At 41.0% G+C, this 26,186-nt stretch overlaps 1 protein-coding gene across 16 annotated transcripts in view; it reads left to right on the top strand.

The window, feature by feature from the left end:
• Positions 1-26,186, top strand: part of Nrg4 (neuregulin 4) — a 59,614-nt gene that overhangs the window by 26,950 nt on the left and 6,478 nt on the right. For 8 of the 16 annotated variants that reach the window (XM_076925300.1, XM_076925297.1, XM_076925296.1 and 5 more), the window contains 5 exons: positions 13,541-13,687; positions 17,599-17,678; positions 19,135-19,278; positions 21,160-22,358; positions 24,101-24,182. In XM_076925300.1, the coding sequence (XP_076781415.1) occupies positions 13,541-13,687; positions 17,599-17,678; positions 19,135-19,154 (247 nt within the window). In that variant the 3' untranslated portion in view covers positions 19,155-19,278; positions 21,160-22,358; positions 24,101-24,182. The remainder of the gene's footprint in view (positions 1-13,540; positions 13,688-17,598; positions 17,679-19,134; positions 19,279-21,159; positions 22,359-24,100; positions 24,183-26,186) is intronic. The other 8 variants (XM_076925307.1, XM_076925302.1, XM_076925305.1 and 5 more) reach the window with 3 other exon arrangements.

Genomic DNA, 26,186 nt, shown 5'->3' with positions numbered 1-26,186 from the left:
GCATTTAAGCCAATTCCTCTTGACTTGGAATCATCCAATTTCCTGAGGTGCTTGGCCTGGTAGGCAAGGACATTCTTCAGGGCCTGTAAGCCGGGGACCAAACTATTTGTATTGAGTAGACTTGGTCAGATGTAGGACCCACAAGTAAAAACAGTGTAGTTCTGTAAGAATGAATGGACACTAGATAATTCAAATCAACAAAAAACAAGTAATTCGAATATTTAGTTCTAGTTTATAAAAGTAATGTTTACTGGATTTTCGTAGTATATAAATATCTTCTGAAGAGTTTTTTTTTAATATAAAAAGAACATGACATTAAAATATGAATAGTAATCTAAGCAAGTATCTGTAACAATTGTCCCTCCATAATTCATACAGTCCCATGCTCTTCATGATTTGGGGTTACCAGTCTGGTTTCCTGTGTTGTCTTCTGAAGTGCAGAGGATGCTGGGAAATCCTGACTCAGGCCTTTGGTTCTGAGTGAATGTTCTATAAATACCCATCACCTTAGAATCTTGTTCCCAAGAATCTATTCTTTGAAGAATTAAGCTGCACTTGTCATTTATTTCCTAGGTGACTTTGGCCTTTGCCAAACATCAAATTAAAACAGAAACTGTGTTGGAGATGTCTCGGAGAGTAGCATGCTTGTCGAGCACTTTACTGCCTTTTCTAATTCTCAGTAACCAGCTTAAAAGCCAGGTGTTTGTGCTCCTGCTGCTGGGAGCACACTACTCCATCTCTCTAGTCTAATTGGTGACCTCCTCCAGGTTCAGAAAATATGATCAAGAGTGATTGAAGAAAAGCACCCCAAACCACTCTTGGTCCTGTGTATACATGTGCATACATGTGCCTAAACATAACACATGAACACACACACACACACCATGCACAAGAAGGGAAACAGGAGTCTTTTATATAGAAGATAATGGCTCTAGTTAAATTTCCCCTATAGTCAATAATATCACAATGGAGAAAGACAAAATTCTTTACTGGAGTGTATTGCATAACTATTTCACATGGGTTTGGATCTGTATTTAAAACCTTTTAAGGTGACTGGGTTTGATGGTACATGCTTGTGACCATAGTAACTCAGGAGGCAGAGATAAGAGGATCAGGCTAGCCCCATTGTTCAAGAAAGGCATGAATCTCATCTTAAATCAAACAAGCAAACGTACAAACATGTGGAGACAAATATGTTGAGAAACCTCCAGGAGCATCTAAAGATTTGAATGTGATGGGTTCTAGTCCAACTGCTGTCTTTATTTCTGTAATGTAAACAACAGTATTTCCTATGCTAACTGCCATCTTTATTTTCTAATGTAAATGACAGGAGCGCCTATTCAAACTACCACCTCTATTTTTATAATGTAGACAACAGTGATTTTGAAGTATACCTTTTTGAGTATAAATAATATTTTGAGGGTTTTTCTGTATTCAAGATTCAATTTGGGGAAAGTAAAATTAAAAATTTATTGAAGAGATTGAGCTGCTTGGTTATAGCATCACGGTGGCTGAGAAAGGGTTCTTGGATGTCTCTTTCCTCAGAGGAGCAACAACATTTAAAATGAAAGTAGAGCCAGGCGGTGGTGGCATACACCTTTAATCCCAGCACTCGGGAGGCAGAGACAGGAGGGTTTCTGAGTTCAAGGCCAGCCTGGTCTACAGAGTGAGTTCCAGGATAGCCAGGGCTACACAGAGAAACCCTGTCTCGAAAAACCATAAATAAATAAATAAATAAATAAATAAATAAATAAATAAAATGAGAGTTGAAAGGGTGGTTATAAAGGAGCTTGGTCCCTGCCTCTTCCTCCTTTCTTTTTGAGTTAATATTTTTCTTCCCATAAATAATCCAAGGTGTAAAATTCAGCATCAAGCACAGAAGCACATCCTGGGCAGGTGCTGAGTCACTGCTTCCTGGGCTGGTCCAGGAAAGAGCAGTGTTTGTTTCATCTACCCTGAAAGCCCAGCTAGCAGGGTACTGAGAACCAAGAACACGCTTCATGTGGGGAAAAAAAAGGCTTGGGGATCCCGCGGTTCCTCCTGCCATGCTGTGGGTAGTCGGCTGGGAATGCTCTGGGTTTCTCCAGCTGGAAGTTGGGCCCGGCTGTTCATTAACTAAAAGTCTCTCCCTGGCTCCTCACGGTTCCTCATAGCGGCGCAGCCCCAACACACGAGGAAGCCCTTGGGTTTCCAAAACTGGTTTATTCACATGGCGAATTGTGGACGGATCTGGATGCATACCCCTCAAACCCAGGATCGACCTGAGTTAAAAGGGGAGGGGAGAAGGGGGGAGGGGCTGGGGAGGAATGTTTAATCGGCTCCACCTCTGGCCTTCAGGTACCTCATTAGTATGTAAATCTCTCTAGGGCCTGTTCACGCCCTCCACCTCTGTACATGACTGAAGGGTGGAGGTGAAATGGAGATTAGACCTTGTGTTAGGCCCAACAGCTTCATATGATAAGAAAATGAGATTCCAAAACAAGTCTTTTCCTATTCTAACAAACACCTTAGTTAACCCCAGGTAACAGTCGCTTACTCAAAAACTCTGAGGTCTTATTTGTATATCCATCATTTGTATTTCAAACAAATCAATATTTTTCATTAGGTTTCTGTTTCCAATACACTGGTATTGGAATACATGTAAGGTTTGGCTTTGAGGTTAAAAAAAAAAAAAAGCTGAGAGCTGCTACTTTCAAACAAAACTACTTTGCTTTAAAAACAGAAGAGCATGCACTCATGTGCTTCTCTGTTCTTAGTATAGTCTCCTCGCTTGCATCAGCCATGGCTTTTGACCAAGTAACTGATTTCTGTTTCACAAGAAAAACTAGGTTCAGGGTCATCTGGAACTGTGAGGATAAGAGGCAGCTCAGCAGACAAGTCACAGACACCACACACCTTATGTTCTGCCTCTATACACATCCTTTTTACTTAATTAAAAAATTTTAATTTTTTTCATTTTTATGGTGTGTGTGTGTGCACTCATGCACACGTTTGAATGTGGTACAGTTTATGTACGGAGGTCAGAGGGCAACCATACATTTGTTTCTCTGCTTCTACCGTGCCGGTCCTGGGGACAGGGCTCAGGACATCATGGTTTGATAGCAAATGCCTTTACACTCTGAGCCATCTTCCTGGACCTTATTTCTGCTTTGTTTTTAGACGTGGGGCTCACTCTAACTTTGCTTTTTTCCCCCTTAAGTGATGCTAGGGATAAAACTCAGAGCATCCTGTATGCCGAGCAGGTTCTCACTGCTGAGCTATACCCTCAGTACAGTACACATCCTTTATATAACCCACTAAAGTAGTAAAATCGTCATTAATATAATGTAAATTTTTTATGCAAGAAACAGAAATATAAGTACAAAATCAACTTAGTGATTAATGTTTTAGTGGTCCTACCTTATTTAAAATCAATTTAATTGGTTCAGATTTTAAAGATATCTTTTAAAATTCTATTATAAAGCATAAATGATATAAAATAACTATGGTTTAAGTAGAGCATCAAAACAATGATTTAGTTGAACAGTTTTACATTCTTAAATTTGGGGTTTTCCTTGTTTTTTGAGACAGGGTTTTTCTGTGTAGCCTTGGTTGTCCTAGAACTGTTGTGTAGATCAGGCTGGCCTCGAACTTATAGAGATCCACCTACCCCTGCCTCCCAGGTGCTGTAGTTAAAGGCATGTACCACCACCACCCAGCAACAGTCTTAAATTTCTTAACAATATGTAAGAACTAGTAACTTATTTGAACAGTTTAAGTTTAGGGAAAATAGGCCTAGGTCAAATAAAATGTATGCATACTGTACTCAATATTCTTAAAGACAATCTGCTTTTATTAATTCAAAATTAAGCTTTTTTTTTTTTTTTTTTTTTTTTTTTTTTTTTTTTATGTAAGAGTACTCTGTCTGGCCAGGCGGTGGTGGCCCACGCCTTTAATCCCAGCACTTGGGAGCCAGAGGCAGGCAGATTTCTGAGTTGGAGACCAGCCTGGTCTACAGAGTGAGTTCCAGGACAGCCAGGACACAGAGAAACCCTGTCTCAAAAAAAAAAAAAAAAAAAAAAAAAAAAAAAAAGTACTCTGTCTGCATGTACACCTGCATGCCAGAAGAGGGCATCAGATATCTTTATAGATGGTCCTGAGCCAGCATGGGGTTGCTGGGAATTAGACTCCGGGCCTCTGGAAGAGCAGTCAGTAGTCAAACAAAGATCTATTAATATAACCCGAGTTCTTTAAATGTTTCTTGGTTTTGATGATAATAATTTTCTTAAATTCATTCATATTTAAGATATTAGAATATTAGGTATATTTGTTAATGTTCTATAATGGACTTTTAGGGCTGTTCAGTATAGACATCAGGCAGCATGGGGTTCCTTGAATTTGATTTTATACTCTAAGAATCTCCTCTGTGAACAGACAGTTTATCCCCATGTCTCCTCTCTCTCTCTCTCTCTCTCTCTCTCTCTCTCTCTCTCTCTCTCTCTATCTCTCTCTCTATCTCACTCTCACTAACTCTCTCTCTCTCTCACTCTCACACTCTCTCTCTCTCTCTCTCCCACTGAAGCTAATCTTGAGTGTCAGCCGCCAGCTTAGATGTTTAGATGGTTGAGCTGGGGCCTTCATCATGAACAGTTTACTAATGGGAAGTAAACTGTTAAACCCATGTGAGCCACAACCACCAACAATGAAACCCATGAAGTAATGATAGAGAATGTGAAGTCCAGAACATGAGGGAACCGGCCAGTCTGAAGCTCTGCTCCCATGGATTCGCCTCTGAGGGCTGGGAGGAGAACTGGGATGGAGGAGATGCTTGGGTGTGCCGTCTCCCAGCCCTCAGGTCTGCGTACAGTCCTCTCTGGCTTATAAGGCCCAGTTTTATAGGCTTTTCCGACACCTCAGTTGACCTGACTCTGCCCAATGAGTCTACTGAGCATTTCAACAAATAGTCTCTAAATGTTTTAAAATATAAAGAGAAAATCAGATTTTCACACACAAAAAAGAGCATGCCTTAGAAGTGTATTTGAAGAACTGCTTATTTACAAGGAGACCAAAAGATGTTGTAACTGACTGAGAGGAAAGGAAAATTCAGTACTGTGCACACATATGAATAGACATGAAATTGATGTGGGCCCACATAGCAGTCTGTTGTTGCATACCAAGCAGAACACATCTCTATTCTCCTAAGGTTTATGGTTTACAGAGTTGTAAAGTAGCCCAAAGGTGAAAGGACAGGTCTCTATGGAGTTGGATAACCAGAAGGATATGTTTGCCTTATGTCTGGGAACCTGTTTTATGGATGATATCAAAATCTTTCTCTGAAAAGCAATCTACACAGGAGCCTTGTAGCCTTTGGCATCTTGGTCAACTTGGCCATTTAGACACAAAGGCAGTCAAGTAGAACTTCTGACCAGAACTAACAGAGTTGAAGCAGCAAGCGTGGAGGAGAGGTTTGTCTTCATCTGTACCTGCACCACTAGCTGGGTGAGGCCCTATGGGCTACCCTGCTTTCCTCTCAGCCTTGTGACTTGTCCAAAGATCACCTCAGAGGCAACAAGTACATTGCATTCAGCTTTGTGATTGGAGCTTGACTTGGCAAAGCATCATCTGGTGGAAGAGTTACCCACAGTGACTTAATGAGCTCTGATTTTGCCAAGACTCTGGCAAATAGTAGGTTGCTCATGTGATCACAAAGACCCAACCAGAGTGGCTTCCTGCTTTTGTGACTTCATCTGAGCACCATTTCCCATCTGCAGCAATAGCAATAGTACCCTTGGGCAGGTTAGAAACCATTTGCTGGGTAATTTACAGACTGAGTTCTGTTTAGGAAATGGAGTTTAGAAGAACAAACATATAATCTGTGGAAGACTAGTTATGCAAAAATAAGATGAAAGAAACCTACATCTACAGTATTGCTGTATTTGGCACATCATCTTGTTAAGTTGTAGATTATTGTTTTTGACCCAGCATTCCTGGACCCCATCTGACTTAGTCACTGTTCTATTGCTGTGAAGAGACACTGTGACCATGACAACTCTTATGAAAGAAGGCATTTAATTGAAGCTTGCTTCTAGTTTAGAGGCTTAGTCCATCCACAGCATGGTAGGAAGCGTGGCAGCTCACAGGCAGACATGATACTAGAGAAATAACTGAGAGTGTTATATCCAGATCAGCAGGCAACAGGAAGAGAAAGAGACACTGGGCCTGCATTGGGCTTTTAAAACTTCAAAATCCACCCCCAGGGGCACACTCCTTCCAACAAGGCTACTCCTACTAATCCCTCCCAAGTAGTGCCACGCCTGATGAGCAAGCATTCAAATACAGGAGCTTAGAAGGGCCATTCTTACTCAATCACCACACCACCCTATGCGTTACCAAATCCTTTTTAAAGGGAGTTTCAGAGTTTTGTGGCTCACTTTATTAACCACAGAAAATATTAGGTTTTAGGGGTTCTTTTGTTTGTTTGTTTGTTTAAGGTCAGTTCTTGGCATGCCTTATGAATAAGATTCGCCCTTTGCATCTCTAAATTTAGTAGAAGGCTGTGTTTCAAGAAAAACAGCCAAAAAACGCTTCTAATATTAAATACCACTAAGTCCCATTTGCTTTTATCTTTGACAGTACGTCATAAGCTTTATTAAACATCTGGAATTAGGCTGATCTTTAGAACACCTTTATGGAGCAGAAATAACAGCCTCGGTGCTTATAATAGAACAAATGCAAATGCATCCAGCAGCTGCTACGTTCATGCATTTTGTTAATGCTTTTTATTTTAGTAACCTTACTTCCAATTATAGACTCCCTCGTTAGTGCTCTCAGCAGAAACAACGGATGCCTCTCTCTCGACCTCAGTGTTTAGAACAAAAGAGCACGAATCTTGACCCTCTAACCTTGCCTGATGACTCCTCTCTCGTGGAGCAAGCTATAGCAGGGAAACAATGAGCACACACCACCTCCCTTTGCTCGATTACATTTCCAGCTGCGGTTGTCCCGACTTTCGTTACTAAGAGCTGAAATCACCCTTTAGAGGCAACTCGGTTCAGCCCACTGCTCTTCAGAAAGTTGAGGGCTGATGAAGGCAATGTGGATCTTGTTCCTACCTTCTGATTGTTGCATAATGGAGTTTATACAGTTACATGTTGCCATCTGAATTTTGATTATCCCTTGGGTAACTGTCTTTATCATCCACTCTCTCCTTCGGAGTACAGCCAAAAAGAGTTTCATCATCTATAAGCCTTAATTTCTACACAGGAATGCTAGCAGCTGCGACTTCTGCATAGATCTAATGCTTAACTTCTTTTGTCAGGAAGTGAACTGTTGCTGGCTTCTCTTTGTCTTATTCCAAGTTGGGTCATGAGATTTTCCCTGCAGCCTGGGAAGGTAAGATGCCAGCATTAACACTGTGCATTTAAACCTGTGGTTTAGCTACTCCAGTCTTTCTAGATGTCCTAAGAACCCTTAAAAGACCTGAGCAGGGAAAATCTCTAACGTTGGAAGGCCCATTTATATATTATTTATATGTAAATATATTTTACATGTACTGAAAATATTACTTAAAAGAAAAGGCAACAGCAATTTTGTATATAAATACTTTATATATGCATAGACATGTACATATGTATATATATATGTCTCTAAGCTATGTGATGAAAACGATACATATATTTTTTTGTTTGAGATTGAGTCTTGTGTAGCCCAGGATGACCTCAAACTTCACAGTGTAACTGAGGTCACCTTTGAACTATTATTTATTTATTTATTTATTTATTTATTTATTTATCTTTATTTCATGTGTGGGTGTTTTACCAGCATGTGTCTGTATACCATGTACCATGCCTGAAGAAGCCAGAAGAGGATGTCAGATCCCCTAGAACTGTAGTTACAGATGGTTGTGAACTGCCACGGGAGTTCTGGGGATCTAACTGGGGTCATCTGGTGGTACCCTTCTCCTTTGAGCTATCTCCAGCCCAGCCCTTGAACTCTTTATCCCCCTGCCCCCATTCTGAATGCTGCTGTTGTAGGCATGTGAGCCTGGTATGCATACTGTTTATTTTTAGTTTTATTTCATCTTCCAACCTTTTAAGTAGTCAGGGTGGTGACTTTCAGAATTTTCTCCCTAATCATATTTTTGAGGTAAGCAAAAGGGAGAAGATGGAAATGAGAGTTTAATAAATTATTTTGTTTGTGCAGGAAAAAAAAATGACAACATTATGAAAGCTAACCATCACAGAGGTTTGTCTCAGGCTCCTGTGAAGCGGGCGTTCTGTGGGTCCTCTTCTCTGAGTGCTCAACGGGGAAGACAGGCCTGTGCACACTCAGTGACGAAAGTTGTGCTTACAGCTTACAACTCACTCATTGTGTGCTCACGGAGCTTCTGTATTTTGCTCGACTTTAGCTACTTTTAGCAGATATTTGAAATTTTCAGTGATTCACTTACACTGAATCTTACAAACCACCGTAAGCGGTAACTCTCCTGATGGCAAACATGGATGATTCTCCGTGTGGCCTGTGTTGCCTCTCCCTGAAACGCAGCCCACATATGAGTTAGTTGTTCATGGCCAGTCAGGAAGAACTCTAAGATTTTCTTTTTCACTAGACATAATCTGGCTAAACCCCTGGAAGAACTCATAATTATCAGTCCTCCAGGGTGCAAAATGTCACACACTTGACATAAATAGATGGCAGAGTGGATATTGACTAAATATCACTAGGCATAATCAAACTAGTAGATGTTTAATGCTTTTGTGGCACTAGGTAATGAAAGTGGCAAAGATTACTAGCCAGTCATCTCTGAGTTCTTGGCCTATATACATCTGTTACATTTGACAGGATTTTGGCCGTGTATTTGTATATCAGATAGCCTTGTGTTTGTATATCAGACTAAGTGGATCCAAACCATGTAAGTGTATTTTCTTGAACTCTTGTAAAGGTTTTATTTTTGGTTTGTTCTCATTTCTTTTTATGAGTTTTAAGCTGAACTTTGTGTGAAGTTGGGTCAGCTCTGGGGTCACAGTGTAGGATTCTTCCTTCCAGGGTAGCTCTGTCCCAGTGGAATGATGTTGGAGTTGAGGGTTTCAGGGGGGAGGTTTGTTGTTGTTGTTAGTGATTCTTTTGTAGTACGGGTCTTGTGTCTTGTTTCTGGGAAGTGGATTAGTAGCATCTTTATTGGCCACCGTACTCCTAGTTTCTAACCTGAAGTCTGGCCTTGGCTTTTGAAAAGAGACTGCTCACATTTCTCTCTTACCTGGACAGCATCCTGCTGTCTTATGACACTGATAGATATCTTGATCAATTATGAAAATAACTCAATGAAAGAACTAAGGCAGGGGTGATTACTTTGGCTTCATGTTATAAAGCTTAAGCAGAGCACAGCAAGGTCAGGACGTATGACAGGTACTTATGACAGGTACATATGACAGGTACATATGACAGTATATATCTAGTTTTTTCTAGCCTGAAGTCCAGTGTTCATATTTTGGAACAGAGCCACATCTGTTTAGGATTCACAACTTCATGGTTCTTGTGCCTTGTGTTTGTTTTGCTTTTAAAGGGAGTTACCCCAAATATCCCAGCCTTGTGTTGAACTCATAGTAATCCTCTTTTCTCAGTCTCACAGGTAAAAGTTTGGTTCCTTTGCTCTTGCTGAAAGCCTTCAATATCACAGCAACTTTCCCTCAACAGAAAATCAGATGGACTTTTCTCATGTCCAGTGCACTAAACATGGCTTCGCTGCCTCTGCTGAAACTCTTTGGTGCATCTAGAAAACCACTGTAACATGAATTCTGTGTTTGGAAGATTCTCACGTCACTGGGCGACTGTACACATTCTGGCATTAATCGTCAGTTCCAGGAAAGTGTGTTAGCACTTGGCGTTCATCAAATTAGATGACACAACCTTTTGGGAATTGACAGCCTGTACAGAAGTGAAGGCCAGGAATACTTTAGCAAGAGTTACTTACATAAAGACAGCGGCTGCTTAGCTCTGTGCAAATCCGCTGTGACACTTGACCTTCAGTTTACGCTAGTGCTGCTCCACGGCTGCTGTCTCCACTCTGCCGTCCCTGACTTACGTTTGCTTAAAACAACATTTGTGTTACAGCTGAAGCCATAACATTTTTGTAAGTTAGACAGCGCTTTCAGAACAGACTCCTTATGTACAGCACTGGATAGGCAGTGTCCCCTTATTTATATGCTAAATATCTGGAAAAACAAAATTCACTTGTAGGTTAGCCAAGCAGTACAATGTGTCTGTTCTTTTCTCCGAGTTCAGATTTAATGAGGTTAAGAATAACATTTTTGATGTTGTTTTGCTTAAAATGTCCGCCAGTGTGTTACTTTTTCCCCAGATGTGGATGGTAGAGAACTTAGCTGATCAGTTCTCACTTGTGCCATTTTCTGCTTCTTCAGTCCTGACCCGAGCACTGAGCTGCACACACACTGTTCCTGGACTACACAGGGCTTTCTTTCAGTGGCTAAAATTTTCTAAAACAAAACAACAAGAACAAAAAAAGAAAACCCACCTCTGTAAGGCATACATGGTAACTGAGTCCTATTTAAATACAAAAGTAATCATAAGGAAATTGTGAGAGAATTTTTATTTGTATTTTTGTGCATCTAGAACAACTCTTGGAAGTGAATTCAGAGCAGGGTTATCTTGTGGAAAGCTGCCTTTCCTGTGTTTGCTTTGCGCTGTGTGACAGGCCAGCTGGGTTTCCTTCGAGGGGACTTATCAACTCCTCCCACCCTCCACCCTTTTCACCTAAGAAACCTCTCCCTGACCCCAGATAAATACGTGGATAAAATTGGAATACATGCCAAGAATTTGCTGATAATGATAAGAACATTTATTTTTAAAACAATTCTTTGGTAAAATAGTTTAGTTATTTGTTGGTGATATTAGTTATGTTTGTTAGTGATAAAAGCAAATTTACATATTTGATACTGAATGCCAGGATGCATCTCTAGCACTTTTCAAGGCTGATGGGTATTTTACGATCCTCCTCCACCATGACATATAGCATGGAGCAGCAGAAGCATATTAGGTCCGTTTCAGAAACGACTAGGAATTCTGCCCTGACGCCAAGACAAAATTCATTTAGTTATTTTTTTATTTAAAAGTTAGCAACTTAAATAGCAATTTTAAATTCAAATGTTCTGACAGTATAACCCAAAGATGTACTATGTTGATGCCTTCATGCTAAGGAATCACAAGAGGAATATATCAAAGCCTTTGTTTCCCGTAATTAAACCATTATGTTTTTATAATAGAAAACTTCGCATGCCTAGTAAAAACACTGCACTTTACAATGTACGCTGGTCTTAAATCTGAGCAGAGGTGTAGCAGGCAGCATCTGTCAGGGTTGTGTGTGACTACGTGTGCAGTGTAAAGTGTGTGTAGTGTGTTCAGGAAGTAGCTGCAGGGTTATGCTGTCCTGAAGGGAGATGAGCTCGGCAGAATCACCATGGAGTCAGTTTAACTGAGAATTATGTTTGGGACTTTGTACGTTCAGATATCTTTTACTGTTGCCAAATTTTCCAAAACCCCACACGCTAAGTTATGTGACTTCTGTGACCTCATAGAAGGTAATAAACCATAGTTTATGAAGCTGTATTCTGAAAGTAAGTGTGTGTGCACATGCATGTACTGTCTGTGTCTTTGTGTCTTTGTCTGTGTCAGTCCTGGGTAGTAGAAATAAAACTAGAGAAGAAAAAAATGAACTTCTACTTATCTTTTTTTTCTTCTCATGTGTATTTAATTGAGTCTATGGGAATAATAGTCCTTTCATGTTTTATTCATTAATTTATTTTATGTGTATGATTGATTTGTCTGCATGTCTGTCTATCTGCACTCCATGCATGCCTGGTGCCTTCAGAGACCAAAAGAAAGGGATGTAATTACATATGTTTGTGAGTCTCCATGTGGGTACTGAGAATTGAACCCAGGTCCTCTGGAAGAGCAGCCAGTGCTCTTAACCACTGAGCCATCTCTCCAGCCCCAAAGAGAAAATAATATTTTAATGTTTATACTGTAAGTAATTATGGGTTTTTCCCAAAATATCTTTCACATGGTGTTTTGGCTCCTGTCCTGAGACTCCCTTTCCTTGTCTCCACAAACCAATCTTTACAGTAGTTTGAGAGGAAACACTGCATTGTCTGAAGCCCCCACAAAACCAACAGCAGTAACCTCCTGCCTTCATCAGGTGGCACTAGGATTATAAAACTTCGGCTCTTTGACCAGTAAAATTCGCTCTTTGTGCTGAACTGTTCTCTTTCTGTAGTTATCCTATTGGGTTAGTTGTTAAACCAGTCATTATTAGCTCACAGCTAGTCCTTTAGGCCTGATGTCCTCATTAGCACAGTGTGGGCAGCAGAGAGAACAGATGTCCAAATGCCCACCTACTCTGAAAAGAGGCGAGGAGGAAAACTAGTTTTCTAAAATCAACCTTTACAGGGTTTTTTTTTTGTTAAAAAAAATAGCTTAAAGTATGTATCTGTGTGTGTACATACTCATTTTAATATAGCATTGTTATTATATATACATTGTGAATTTTCTACATAACTTCTAGAGTTACTTTATAAACAAATCCTCATATTGAAAAGAAAAATTTGTTTTGAAATAGAGTATCACACTCCAGTATGGGCTGGCCTAAAACTCATCACGTATCCCAGGCTGGCCTTGAATTTGAGTCGATCCTCCTGCCTCAGCTTCCCAAGTGCTAGGACTACAGATGCATGCCAACATTTCCAGCTAAAATATTTTTTTATTTTACATAATTTTGTAACATAATTTACTGTGATTTAAATGGATGGAACTCCAAAGAGCATAATTCTTGTTAATGTGTAGTAATCCTTTGAACATGTTAACATGGAAAAACGGCTAACTGGCCACATCAAAGACTGCTTCTTGTGTTACTCTTTGCTGTTTCATGTCTCTGAAGAAAGGCTGTTAGTGAAGTTGACTTAAGTTCAAGAAGTTTTTGAACCAGTAGGGAAGAGATGTGATACCAAATAAGTCAGGGTTTGGAAGAAACAGTAAATTTGAGAGAAAGTTGCAATCATCTGTACATCTATATAAAATATAATAAAATAAATTATAGATGAAGTTGAGTTATATATGGACAGTTACACTCCTGGAAATGTAGACTTTAAGCCTTGGTGGCATGTACCTGCAGTCCCAGCTACTTGAAAAGCTGAGGCAGGAGGATCACTGGAGCCAGGGGGTTGAGGACAACTAGAGAAACCACATTGCAAGACCCTTCTGCAAAAGTTGGCAGGCAGAGAAGTCAAACCCAGAAGGCATCAACACTAGCCGAACGTGGAGTCTGAGTGCTACCCGATCCCTGCAGACTCTAAGCTGCTGAAGAACGGTAAAAGGAAGGAGGCAAGAGTAGGAATGCATTTGTCTGTAACCACGGCTCTAAGCGCACCGCGTAGAGCACGTCTACTCCTCATTCACAATCTGAAAAGCAGAGGCCTTTCCCTTCCTTCCAGCGGAGACCGTATATTGTCCACGTCAGTGTGTGATCTTTATCTAAACTTTTATCCTGTAGGTGCATTGAAAATTATACAGGAGCTCGTTGCGAAGAGGTTTTTCTCCCAAGCTCCAGCATCCAAAGCAAAAGTAACCTGTCGGCAGCTTTCGTGGCCCTGGCGGTCCTAGTCACTCTTGCCATCGCAGCGCTCTGCTTCCTGTGCAGGTAACTGAAGCAGAAATAGACCCTCGGAAAGAGGAAAGCAGTGCACAAAGCAGAGGCCGCTAAGAAACAGGCTCTTTGCTTCTAGTGTTTCCGCAGATACTGTGTTATAGCTGGCATTATCTCTCTAGTACAATTTTGTTATAAACTAATAAGTCGCTTTAAAAGCAGCCTAGGCAGTTTTATCTCGTTCTTTGTCACCGTCATTTGACTTGATAACCTCTGAGTTAGGTGGACCCACGCTCACTACAGTACCGTGCTGAAGTCACTTGAGTATTTGGGTGAGATGTTTCTTAGTGAGTTTTGAATATGAAAAGCAAGGTGACTCACCCAGTGCTGTAGAAGCTTAAGGTGCCCGGCTGACGTCTGCCTTACCATGTGCTAGGCATGATAAACATAGCAGCCAACAGGGTAGAAACATCCCCTAAATTCATGGGCTATTTAAACCTAGAGAGACAGATCAAGAAACAAAAAGTTAAATTGGAGAAACTGTTAACTCCTAAGAGAAACAAAAGGAAAATTCACATGTTGCAAGGCTATGTATCAAAGATTACTTTTATTGATTCCTTTTGATTGATCTTCAGTGTTTTGGGGAAAAAATGTTTTAAAAAAGAGAATATGGAATTAAGTTTACTGGCTATTTGTATTAATAAGTATTAAGTGTGCACTGGTTTCTCTCATGTGATTGGGAAATGGGGCTGATAGTCATCAAAAACCAAGTTGGCTTGAGAAGCTAATATTCCAAGAATAAGATGTCAATAAAATAATATCTCATAAACCCTGATTATAATTTGGGGGACTTTGCTCCTTTAAACGATGTTGTATATTCCATTTCAAGGTATTATTTAGTAGATGTTATCTCATAATTTTTGCATTGGAATGCTTCAGATACAAAGAGTTACAAGCTCATTACACCAGACTGTTTCCCATGGGATCTGCCATCCGCATGTGCCATCTTGGTGTGACTCTGCTACTCACCCAGCAATGGTTAGAGTTTTGGGCTGGGCTGTGTAGTTCAGTGATAGTATGCTTGTCCGGCAGGCATGAGGTTCTGGGTTCAAGCCATCGAACTGTGATAATAGTTTTTTTCTTTAGACAGACACTATCTAAAGATTACTATGATTGTGTAAGTGCTACAATTAAGAACACAGACTTTAAATGGACTAAAAGCTCTGTCTTTGAGCCAGGGAGTATCTTGTAACAAACCTAAGCAGAGAAAACAAGCAGTTCCAGCTGGACTCCCAGCCAGCAGCAACTGCTAGCCATCTGAATGGACACCCTAGACTCCTGCTTGTCTGGACCTTTAGTTGGCTTGTATTATCTCCTGGTCAACTGCAATTACACAGAGGACACTCAGGTTTAATAATAATAAAAAAAAAAAAAAAAAAAAAAAAAAAGCTTAGCTGTCAACCAGTAGAACCATGAGAAAGAAAATCTTAATCTACAGAGTTTAGGGTAGCATATTATGAAGTATTAAATGAGCCATCTTGGTTTGATCTTCACTCTAAAACATTTTGGAAAAACTGAATAATGATCTATTCTTATTCTATCTCTGTGTGTATGTCTTCCAGTAAAATATGCTAAGAGAAAGTTCAGCTTAACTAATTCTAATTTCTCATTATTTATATTAGTATTGACTTGGAAATAGATTTTTACCTTCTACTGATTGGGCTACTCTGTGGAGTAAGCCCTCTGACGATCTAGGTTTGACTGTAGTAACTATCACCTGACTTACTACGGCTTGAATTTGTTCTTAAGATTTCATGTATTAGAATCAACTTCCCCAAAGCCCTATGTTAATGGTGTTTGAAATGTTGGGCCTTTGAGTGGTGATCAGGCCATGTGGGCCCTGCAGAATGAATGATGCAACCTTAATAGTTTAATCACTTAAAAACAAAAGCTTTCTTATTCGTAGTATATAATCCTTATGGGTTAGCACACGGTCAAACTACAAAGCAGCCATCACAAGTGCGAGGGAAAAGAGCTCCAGAGCGCCTCACACTCACGAAGAACTGTCCCGGAAGTAATGCAGACACTCTGACAGAATTCCTCTGTCCCGGAAGTGGCTCAGATACTCTGACAGAATTCCTTTCACAGGCTTACTCAGTTACAAAGAGCTGTAGTAAATGCAGCTCCTCCATGTGCTGAGTAGAAAGCCAGAAGCAGGTGTCACACAGTGACTGAAGAGCTCTAGTATCCCACAAGAGAATCTCGCATCCACTGAGAGTAGCTAAGAGTGGCTTGCGGTTTTTGTTTTTTAAATCGATAGAACTTTAATGTAGGTACAGCTGTCTGCAACTTAATTCCTTTACTAACCTTTGAATTTGTAAAGGAAGTGGTATATTCCCACATGTATATATATACATGTAGGCAAAACCCCTATACACAAACAATAAAATATAAATATAATTTAAAAAATAAATATGTTTACAGATGAGCAGATTTTGCAAATGCTAATACAAAAGTTGACAAAATAAAATTATAATAAAAAATCAGTTTATCTTAGCTTACTATTTTTAAGTTTAGTTTGTGTTTTTAAACAGATTAGAAATGGTAAGAGGAGGGAGGGAGGGGAGGCAGAAACAGAGAGAGAGGAGAGGGAGAAAAACAACAGCACTGGAGGAGAGATGAAAAGTGAAAAAGTACCCCAAACCTAAGGAACAAAAGAACCGTAAAATATTAAGGAACAATCAAGAAACGTGGCAAACAGTGACTATGTCTAATTCATGTTTTTCCTGGAGTTTGGGGAAGAAAAGACTTGGGACAGAGGCGGTGTTTGAAGAGGGTGATAGCTGAGACATTCAGAATGTTAAGTCACCCACAGATTCAGCACTTGTCAGGTTGAGGAAGAACACATGCATAGCACAGCCTTATAAAACCACAGAACACTGATTCTGAGGCAGCACACATGAGCGGTCTGAGGCCCCCGACACATATACAGCAGAGGGCTGCCTTGTCTGGCCTCAGTGAGAGAAGACATGCCTAACCCTCGAGAGACTTGAGGCCCCAGGGTGTGGGGAGGTCTGGTGGGGTTGGGGTGGGGTGGTGTGAGGACATCCTCTTGCAGACAGGAGGGGGGTGTTTGGAGGGGAGGTATGGGATGAGAAACAGTGGGAGGGTGGACAGGGAATAATAATACTTTAAAAAAACAAAATGTTTAATAAACAACAAATTGTTCTCTATTGGTTCTGACCTATTGGTGGTTGAAAGTGCTTCCACCTGAGACCTTGGACTTTCTGTAACTTAGGAGATGATGGTACCTGAATGGTGAGGTCCAAAATGTCCCCCCCCCCCCCCCAGTGCTACAACCTCGTCTAAAGTGGGCATTTTAGGATAAAAGGCTGATGTGCTTTTAGAAAATGCCATTTTGCTATGGCTAGATGATGTTGATTCGTTTTCACTAACATAAATTAATATGCTGAGGTTGACATATTAAAAAAAATAAAGCAACTTTTCACATTTCAATTTTCATTTTAATATTTAGGATAGTTTTTAAGATTCCCGTGGTCACAAATTATAGCCTGTGTAAGGTTATAATCAGATGACCCAAAGCTGAAGAAGCTTAGGTTCAAAATGATTTTTTATTGTCATGAATTAGAGTTGTTCACTAAAGCCATCCCCTATTACATAAATGCGTCCACAATGGTGGGAATAATCTCTTTACAGAAACGCCACCCTAAGACTCAGCATCAATGCCATGCTTGTAGGCTCAGCTCAGCAGCATCCAGGATGCCACTGCCACCTCTGCGGGCAGGCTGGATGAGGTGGGGGGGGGGGGGAATGTACCACATTAGTGCAGCTCTAAAGAGAGAATGTGCTTCCAAATAGTCAAGATCAATTTTCTTTCTGATTCTTCTGACAGGTTTTCAAGTTATCCATTTTTCATTTGTAATTTCTCTTCTCTCTGGTGCCAGGAAGGGCCACCTTCAGAGGGCCAGTTCAGTCCAGTGTGAGATCAGCCTGGGAGAGACAAGCAATACCAGTACCCAGCACAGTGAGTAAAGTCCAAATGGGACAGTTAGGGGCACAGTGAGATTCTTGCTGTTGTGTGTCCTGACTTGTGTTCACAGCCATTCAAAGAAGGGCGGCCTAAGACTTTCCCCTTTTCACATGAGAATACTTTTCTCTTTCCTTTCCTTTCCTTTCCTTTCCTTTCCTTTCCTTTCCTTTCCTTTCCTTTCCTTTCCTTTCCTTTCCTTTCCTTTTCTTTTCTTTTCTTTTCTTTTCTTTTCTTTTCTGTGTTTGTTTTTTAAGACAGAGTTTCTCTGTATACCCTGGCTGAATCCACTCCATAGACCAGGCTGGCCTTGGAGATCTGCTAGCCTCTACCTCCTGAGTGCTGGGATTAAAGGCATGAGGCACCACCACCCAGCGCATTAATGTTTTGATAGCAGTGTGACAGAAGTAATATTTTTCACAAAATAAATATGTGACATTATATGAATTTCAGCACTTGAAGTGATGCACTCAGCTGCAATGCTACAGCAGATCTGAGGAGCAGTGTTCCAGAACCATTCTGATGTGGGCTGTGCTGGAGGCCGGGCAGGGAACTACCTTAGGAGTGAGAGAATCATTGGGAAAACTGTAGACAAGTCAGTGTTTTCATGCTGTCTTGAGATTTTCTGGCAAAATAAGACAGCATGCACTGGATTTCCTTTCTCTTACTTGAAAACCATGAAAAATGAACAAGCCATGTGAAGCAAGAGGTGACCTCTGTTCTCAGTATGCAGTTGCATCTGTGTGTACACACATGCACACATACATGGATACATGTGCACACACACACACATGAATGCACACACATGTGCACACACACACATGAATGCACACACATGCACACACACAAATGCACATACACTAAAATGAAATAAATCTAAAAAAAAATGCTGGGCTTGATGGCATGGAAGATCTCTGGGGTTTGCTGGCCACATAATCTTACTGAATCAGACCCAGGCTCAGCAGGAGACCCTATTTCAAAAACTACTAATGATCAAGGAGGGGGAAATGACAAGAATTAGCAATGTCAACAACAAAATTAGGCGGCATTTCTAGCAATAGTATACATAGGGCAATAGGAGAAGAGCTGGCGTAATTTAGATCAATCAGACAAATCATTTGAAGAACAAAAACTATCAAGGAAAGGGCTTACTTGAAGGGCGGGGCTGCAGCTTACATGTGGAGTGCCTCCCTAGAAGGCAAGATGGCCTGTTTCTGTCCTCAGCATGACAGGCTCTGTTATGCACGCTGATAATACCAGCCCCTGAGAAGCAATAGAAACAGGAAGATCAGAAGTGCAAAGATATCTTCAGCTACCATGAGGCCAGCCTGGGCTCCACGGAACCCTGTTTCAAAAACATAAAATCTGGAGAGTAATATGGAAAGTTAGAAAAAATGTAAACATAATTCAAATAGTTCTATTTTCGTTGATTGAAACTTTTCTTCAATGACAGTCCAGGCCCAAATACCATAACTTATGCCAAAGTTCACTGAAGAAACAACCGGTCTCCATAAACTCATTTAGAAATACTGAAGAGAGTACAGAATACGAGACAAGATGAAGTTTGGTGATGTTGCAAGGTTATTAATATTAAGAGGTAAAATATATTTTTATATATTAGAAACTGCTAGATATAAAAACTTTAAAAGAAAAAACAATGCTTCTTTGTAACAGTGTCTCACAGTATACAGGGATTGAGCTAACAAAAGCAGTGGAAGACCTGTGGTGATCTGAGTGAGAATTGACCCCACCCCCCAGGCTCACGTGCTTGAATATTTGGCCCCAAGGTGGTGGAAATGCTTGGGAAGGATTAGTGGGAGTGGCCTTGTTGGAGGAGGTGTGTCACACTGGGTGGACGTTGAGGTTTTTAAAGATTCATGTGATTCCCAGTGTGTTCTGTCTCCTGCTTATGGGCCAAGAAGTGAGCTCTCAGCCGTATTCCAGACAATATGTCTGCAGTTTGCTGATACACTTCCCTGCCATGTTGGACCCTTAACCCCCCTGAACCATTGTAAGCCAAGCAAAGCCTTCCTTCTATATACGACATTGGCCACAGCGTTTTACCACATCAGTAGAAAAGTAACAAATACAGATCTGTGCTATAAAATCTGTGGTAGTGCTAAGAAAAAAGAAAAGACAGACCCAACTAATTGTGGGGATTTCTGTGCTGATATCTTTGGAAAGTATAATAATCAGAATTTTCCCAGAGACTGGTGTATCCCAATACATTGTAGCAGGTGTTTTTGTGGTAGCTGACAGGGTGACTGTGACATACCACTGGGGATATGCCAGGGCCTGGGACAGGGAAGCAATGATTTAACAGCACACTGATGGGCTCAAGCTACCAACAGCCAGCTTATAGCAAATCTGACCTGGTTTTGACAGCATGATGCTGGTGTGAAGAGGGACGCAGGGCTCTAGACACAGGCTCCCACCCAGCAGCCTAACAGAATGCAGCGACAGTGACATGGCCACATGCAAGAAGATGCATTCATTTCCCCCATATACACAAATACCTCATGATCTTGTGAATGTAAGGACTAAAATATAAACCTCGTAGGAAAAACTCTTTATGCCATCATATGAGGCAGAGATGGACTGTGGAAAGCACAGTTGGTAAAACACGTGATAGACCACACTGTGTGCAGATGACAGATCTCCATGCTTCAAATGATTCCACTGTAAAAATGAAGAAATACAGGGCACAAAATAGGAGAAAATATTTTCAAATCATGTATCTGACAGATGGTATAATATACACAAGAACTTGTTCAATGGAAGTGTCCCAACTCAGTAACAGAAAAAGAGAGAACTAAAGTGTAGCCATTTTACCAAAGAAAACACACAAATGGCCAATAAGCACGTGCAAAGTACTTGGCATTGTGATTCACTAGAAGCCCCCCCCAAAAAATAAAAATAAAATACCAATTAACGCACTAACTCTGCTGTGATTTTTGTGGGATATGGAAGAGTGCAGTTCACTGCTGCTGTGACTCTGAAGAGGTGTGGACAGTCTATTAAGGGACATGTTTGCAAGCCCGGCAAGTCTCTTCCTAGTAAACAAAAACATGGGTTTGTATAGAGAGCCCGAATGTTCCCAACAGCGCCCCTCCCTGTGTCCGAGAATGCAGATCACCCGGAAGTCCATTGCTGCGTCTGTAAAACGGACAGCCATGTTCGCAGTCACATGACTCAATTGTGCCGTGAGGCAGGATTTGCAGAGCTCCCAGTGTGCATTTGTCTTTGTATTAAGATAGGTGAGTGGCTTCCTAAGGTTCAGGGTTGGAAGAGGCATGACTGCAGAGAGCCCTGAAAAGTATTTCCAGGGTGATAGATCTGGTTTAAAACTGGGTCATGGTTACAACTTCAACATGGTTACTTTTAAGCCAGTGAGTTGTATATAAAGCTGAACGTTGTAAGCTGTGGGTTATAGCTTAGTAAACTTGTTAAAAGTGCGATTTTCAACTAACCGTGCCAGGGCTGGGGATGTGTGCACCGGAAGAGGAAGCTGCACATGAGCATCAGGCAAAAATGAACTCAAAGTGGACGAGAGACTACACAAAAGATGCACAATTACAAGACTCTGAGAAAAACTGGAGAAATACTCTACAAAGCTGGACTTGGCAATGATTCTTGTGTATAAATAACACCAAACAAGCCAACGAAGAAATGTAGACATCTTGGACTTCATTAAAATGAAAAGTCAGTATAACTACAGGACACTGTCTATAAAAAGGCAGTCCACAAAACAGGAGAAAGGGCTTTTCAAACCATGCAGCGCTAGGATTTAATACAGAGAATTTATTTCATGTACACATATGTATCCATGAAAAGAAACAGGAGGCTGTCTTTGAAGTGTGCGTGACTCTCCTGGGAAAATGTAAAGAATCATCTATTTACCTCAAGCCAGAGCAGACAGGCCTGAGAAACATTCTACCAGTTTCAGCTTGACACGGGAGATGAGTTCCTTAGGGTTTCTTACAGGGTGTAGGTAACACACAGCACGCTAAGAATCAAGGCCCGCCCACTGAGCTCCCCGCTCTGTATGGTTCTCAGTTGGCAGCAGAATTGGTACAAACATGGGCTCAGAGTGCTACCTAGTGTTAAGTCAGGAGAGGCAACAGCAGGTTCAGGCAATAAGGTGCAGACAAATCAGACTCTGCAAAGGTTAGAGCCCAAGTAGATGGTGCCTTTTGTCTTACAGAGACTTGCTGATCTCAGTAACACTGACCTAGAAAGGATACAGTTGGCACACAGAACCTTTAAATGGCATCGTAGTGCAAGACACAGCTTCTCTGCCACGACCTGGGACTAATTCCACTATAGGAGGGAGTAAAGAGGGGAAGGGGCAATAAGTCAAAGGAAATAAGGGACAAATGTGAACAATGTAAATGATACACGTGTGGAAATGCCATCATGAAAACTATTGTTTTAATAGCAACTTAAAATTAATAACAAGAAATACTCCTGAATAAATAACTCAGAACAAAAACAACCCAGTTCAAAAATTGGCATAGGATTTCCACAGACGTTTCTCCAACAGCTTGTGAAATGTACAGCATCACTGGCTGCGGGGGACAGAAAGAGAGTGTGGACTCGTCACACACTAGGACAGTAACTGCTAAAGACCATGTGTTGTCAAGGATCTGCAGAAATTGGAACCTGTGTGTACTGCTGGTAAGAATATAAGATGTTAGAGTCACCTTGATAAACAGTGTGACCAAACCACAGAATTGCCTTTTTATCCAACAGTTGACTAGTGTGAGGTTACACACATGAGCAAATATGTGTACACCATCACTCTTAGAAGAAGCTGCATTCATAATAGTCAAAAGATGGAAGTTAGAAGAGATGACAGAGGTTCTGGTTAGTCAACAAAATGATGGACTGGGTATTAGGACTATCTTGTACCTCACTGGTACAATTAGGAATAATTATGCTCTAATTGCATTTTGAGAGAAAAAATTTTATTTTAACAGGAAGGGTGAAGCTAGGTGATGAGAGAGAGAAGGGGGGGGGCATGGAGGTAGATGCTCACGTGTCTCCACCACTGGGGAGAATCTTAAATTCAAATTTATTCTTTATAGATTAGTTAGGGTTTTGTTTATTTCTTAGATTAAGTTGTACTCCATAGCTTAGGATGCCCTGGAACTAACTGTATAGCCCAAGCTTGCCTCAGACTTGAAAGAATATGATAGCCTCTGCCTCCCAAGTGCTGGTGTTACAGGAGTGAACCGCCATGCTGGGAGGAATGAGTATTCTTTTAATGGAAGAAAAAAGACAATGAGACCGTAACAACAACCAAAAGCTGAGGCAGGGTGAGTATCAGCTTACAAAATCAGCATATCTGACCAGGCAGTTTTCCAAGGTCAAATGTTACTATGCAAGGAGGTAACCCAGTGAAGGAGGTAAGATCTATGCGGTAAGATGAAAGCTGGGCTCTGGGGTGAGCCTGTTACAGACACTAGGAAACACTCAACCACCTCAGCTCAGACCTGTGCTGTGCAAGTCATAAATGTCAGAGAACATGGTGAATGACAGACACCATCCAGCGGTGGTATCATTGGTCTTCATTCAGTCCATCAGCAACCAGAACAGGTGTATTCACATCATCTTTGCACTTAGGGAATGCAGACTTCTAGGCAACCTTCCTCACTTGCTGCGTTAGAGAACCCACGGCCTCAAGTCTCAGCATATATTTACATGACAACGTGTGAGAGTCTGGAGCAAGTGGCACTTTCTATGAGAGGAAAATTGAGGGTCAGAGGTAAAAGTTCTTTATCCAGATACTAGTAGAACAAGAATTTAAACCCAAATGTGTCTAGATTCCAACTCGTACTTTCCTTTCTTCCTTTTTTAAGAGTAGGGGTGTGCAGAGGTCATGGGACAGTATTACAGTCAGTTCTGCTGCTATCAGTAATGGGTTCTGAGGACTGCGCTAGTTACTAACTTTGTGTCGCTGGGCTGTTTTGCTGGCCTCCAAGCCCATGTTCCCTATTGCACATGACGGTTCCCGGGTCCCTGGAGGTTGCTGGTAGAGCTTTGCCCTCAGGATCCTCCTGTCCTTGTGTTTGGTCTCCCTCCCATGTTAGGCACCTGCTACTGTCTTTGCTGTCAGTGACTTACCTTGGCGTTCTTCCTCTCACCCAGCTTTTGTAATTGTGATTTTTTTTGGAAAGATCATTAAGCTTGTTAGAACTTTAGGTAGTAGAAGAAGGGCAGGAAAGCAGAGGTGGGCACTTGAGAGACTGGGATGGGAATGCTGGCACACTGTGCACAACTGTGGGTATGGATGTCTGAGGTACGATCGTTTCCTGCCACAGGTGGAAGCTGTGGGTTTCTGCGTGCAGATAAGAGGGCAGGTAGGTGTGTGTATGCAGAAAGACAAGTGCCCAAGCCTCATATCTTACTCTCCACAGGTCACAGAGAGCACTGAAGACATCCCCAGTGACGGGTATCATTACCTACAAAGATAGACTGTGGACCATACAACAAGAGAAGGTAATGCTTTGATTCTCCTTGTCTTAGACACAGGCTTGCTAAATGGTCCTATTCAAGGTAGCCTGCTTAGGAGAGAAGCAGCAGCACACCATGCAAGGTCTACACAGGGAGATTTACTGTTTTAAACTACTTTGAAGAACATAGCTCGGTGCTGTGAAGTGCATTCCCCCGGGGTAGGGCCATAATCACTCTCACTGCTCAGAATGTTCTCATCATCCTACATTGAACCTCTGTACTGTTTCAGATTCCCTTTTGTATTACCCAACATCAAAACAAAACAAACACCCAACAGAAAGTAACTGGAGACAAACACTCCTTGTCCTCTGTCACTGGCTAATTTCATTCAGCATGTTTCCGAAGCTCATCCACACTTAGCCAAACCCATTCTTCTAATAACAGCTCAATATTATTCAGTGTGGATACATTACATTCTGTACACCATGCAAATATATGGATGATTCCCAATTTGACTGCTGTAAACAGCAATGTTACAGTGTAACAGTGATGTTACAATGTATACCACTCCAACCCCCAGCTTTTTGTTTTGTTTTTTGAGACAGGGTTTCTCTGTGTAGCCCTGGCTATCCTGGAACTCACTCTGTAGACCAGGCTGGCCTCGAACTCAGAAATCTGCCTGCCTCTGCATCCCAAGTGCTGGGATTAAAGGTGTGCACCACCACTCCCCGGCCCAGCTTTTATTTTTAAATATTACATTTCAAGTAGAATTTCTGGATTGAATTGTAATTTCTGCTTAATTTGACAAGGATCATACTGTTTCTGTAACCAATGCACCATTTTATAGTGTTACCAGCAGTCCAGGGTCCAATACTTGTGCATCTGTGTTACTGTGTAGAAAAAGATGGCAGACAGGAAGGGGAGCACCCACTGTTGTAATGGGGTGATGCGACATCTCACTGCGGTTTACCATGCATATCCCTTGCATCAGTGAAGCTGACCATGTTGCCATATTGTTTGTTAGTCTTTCATGTATCTTCATTGGAGACTCGTTTAAGTCCCTTGCCACTTTTAATTAGACGTGTGTGCGTGAGTGAGTGTGTGTGTGTTAACATTTTAGTTTTCTGTTCTGGAAATTAAGTCCTCATTTGTAGGCTGTAAATATGCTTTTCAATTCTGTGTATAACCCTTTTTCTCTTTAAGTGTGACATATTTTTATGCAAAAATTTTAATTTTTGATTAGACTGCTTAGATCTATGTTTTGATCCCTAAAAATCTGGTAACACTCCACAAAAATCATTGAAAAATTCATTATCCTGATATCCCCACCAAGAGTTGTATAGGTTTTTTAGCTACGATTGTTAAATTTTTAAAATCTTATTTTAAGTTAATTTTTATAAATGGTATTACTTAAGGTCCCAATTCCAGTATTTCTAGAAGATTGTCTCTTCCTTATTGAAAATAGTCTTGGTACTTTTGTCAAAAATTATTCGTGATACAGATGCTTCTTTTCTAAGGATTTCCATTCCATCAGTTTAACTTGGTGCAAGAATCACTCTGTTCTAGAATCAGATGACTCATCCTAGGTTGATTCCAGATTGATTTGGCTATTCCAAGTCCCCTGAGATTGTATCTGAACTTTAGGGTATATTTTTCTGTCCAAAAAAAAATCTAAAACTGTACTGTGAGGTTGTGGTTTTGATAGGGGTTACAGTGACTCTGTAGATTGTCTTGGGTAGTGCCAACATTTAGGTCTTCCAGCCCATCAACATGGAGGCGTCCCATCATTTCTATGGCAGTCCCAGGATCTCACTCTTCTTGATACTATTGTCAGAAGAATGGCTCTACTGTTTGATTGTTCATCGCTCATGTACAGAAATGATGCTGGTTTTCTGTTGACCTTGCAGCCTGCTACTGAGAGGAGTTAGTTTACTGGTTCTGAAAGTCTTTTGTGGAATCTTTACTTTTCTGGGTATAATCATATAATTTGTGAAGAGATAATTTTACTTCTTTCCAGCTTGATGCCATCGTTTCCTTTTACTTGCTTAG

Source organism: Arvicanthis niloticus, chromosome 26 (assembly GCF_011762505.2).
Source record: "Arvicanthis niloticus isolate mArvNil1 chromosome 26, mArvNil1.pat.X, whole genome shotgun sequence".
Classification (NCBI taxonomy): Eukaryota; Metazoa; Chordata; class Mammalia; order Rodentia; family Muridae; genus Arvicanthis; species Arvicanthis niloticus.
Note: the sequence above shows the minus strand (reverse complement) of the source record. Positions and strands in the feature narration are given on the sequence as shown.